The sequence below is a fragment of the Octopus bimaculoides genome, chromosome 8 (genome assembly GCF_001194135.2).
Source record: "Octopus bimaculoides isolate UCB-OBI-ISO-001 chromosome 8, ASM119413v2, whole genome shotgun sequence".
NCBI lineage: Eukaryota > Metazoa > Mollusca > Cephalopoda > Octopoda > Octopodidae > Octopus > Octopus bimaculoides.
The window spans coordinates 54,746,555-54,747,433 of record NC_068988.1 but is presented as its reverse complement, the minus strand read 5'-3'; the positions used below and the strand labels follow the sequence as shown (position 1 = coordinate 54,747,433).

At 29.2% G+C, this 879-nt stretch overlaps 1 protein-coding gene across 18 annotated transcripts in view; it reads right to left on the bottom strand.

Annotated features, from left to right (window-relative positions):
• The window catches only part of LOC106882633 (tensin-1), an 835,201-nt gene that overhangs the window by 108,177 nt on the left and 726,145 nt on the right, over nucleotides 1-879 (bottom strand). For all 18 annotated transcript variants that reach the window (XM_052970116.1, XM_052970114.1, XM_052970115.1 and 15 more), the window contains one exon: nucleotides 602-670. In XM_052970116.1, coding sequence (XP_052826076.1) covers nucleotides 602-670 — 69 coding nt within the window. The remainder of the gene's footprint in view (nucleotides 1-601; nucleotides 671-879) is intronic.

Below are 879 nucleotides of genomic sequence, written 5' to 3'. Positions count from 1 at the left end.
ATATATATATATATATATATATATATATATATATATATATATATAGATAGATAGATAGATAGATAGATAGATAGATAGATAGATAGATAGATAGAGTTTTAATGAATTTTGTTATGTTCTATGGTAATTTAAAAAGTGATGCATAAAATTCAGTTATCCAGAAACTCTCCAGTCCTACTGGTGTCAGATAGGAAGGAGTTTACTCTATGTGTGTGTGTGTTTGTATAAATATTTTTTACATTCAGGTATACACATGCTGTTTAAAGCCCATTCACAGTATTTGGCTATCTGATGTCATCAACAGTTTATAATAATAATAATAATATATAAAACATAAATGCATTGGGGCACATGTTTTACTGGCAGTGCTCCAGTGTGGCCACACCTTAGGACTGAAACGTGTAAAAGAATAAAAGAAACACATAAAAGAATATGTATATCAGCACTTACACAACCATCAATACAGACACAGCAGCATACATATACACACACACACACACATATATATATATATATATGTGTGTGTGTGTGTGTGTAAACTCATGAATCAAAACAGCACATCTTCATGCAAATACAAAGAACACTATGAGCTATAGCTTACCTTTAACGAGTCCATCAGCATCCCTGCTAAATACAAATTCAACTTTACCATTGTCAGGAAATCTTGGGTCTGGTTGGAAAATATATTTAAAAAATTATAAATATCATATATATATATATGTATCTATGTTTATATACATATATATGTAGTAGTAGTAGTAGTAGTAGTAGTAATAATAATGATGATGATGATGATGATAGCAATATTTGCGAGGTAGCTGGTTGTTATGGTATCAGAATATGAAGATCATATTTTTTGCTTATGTTTGTTCTTGATTT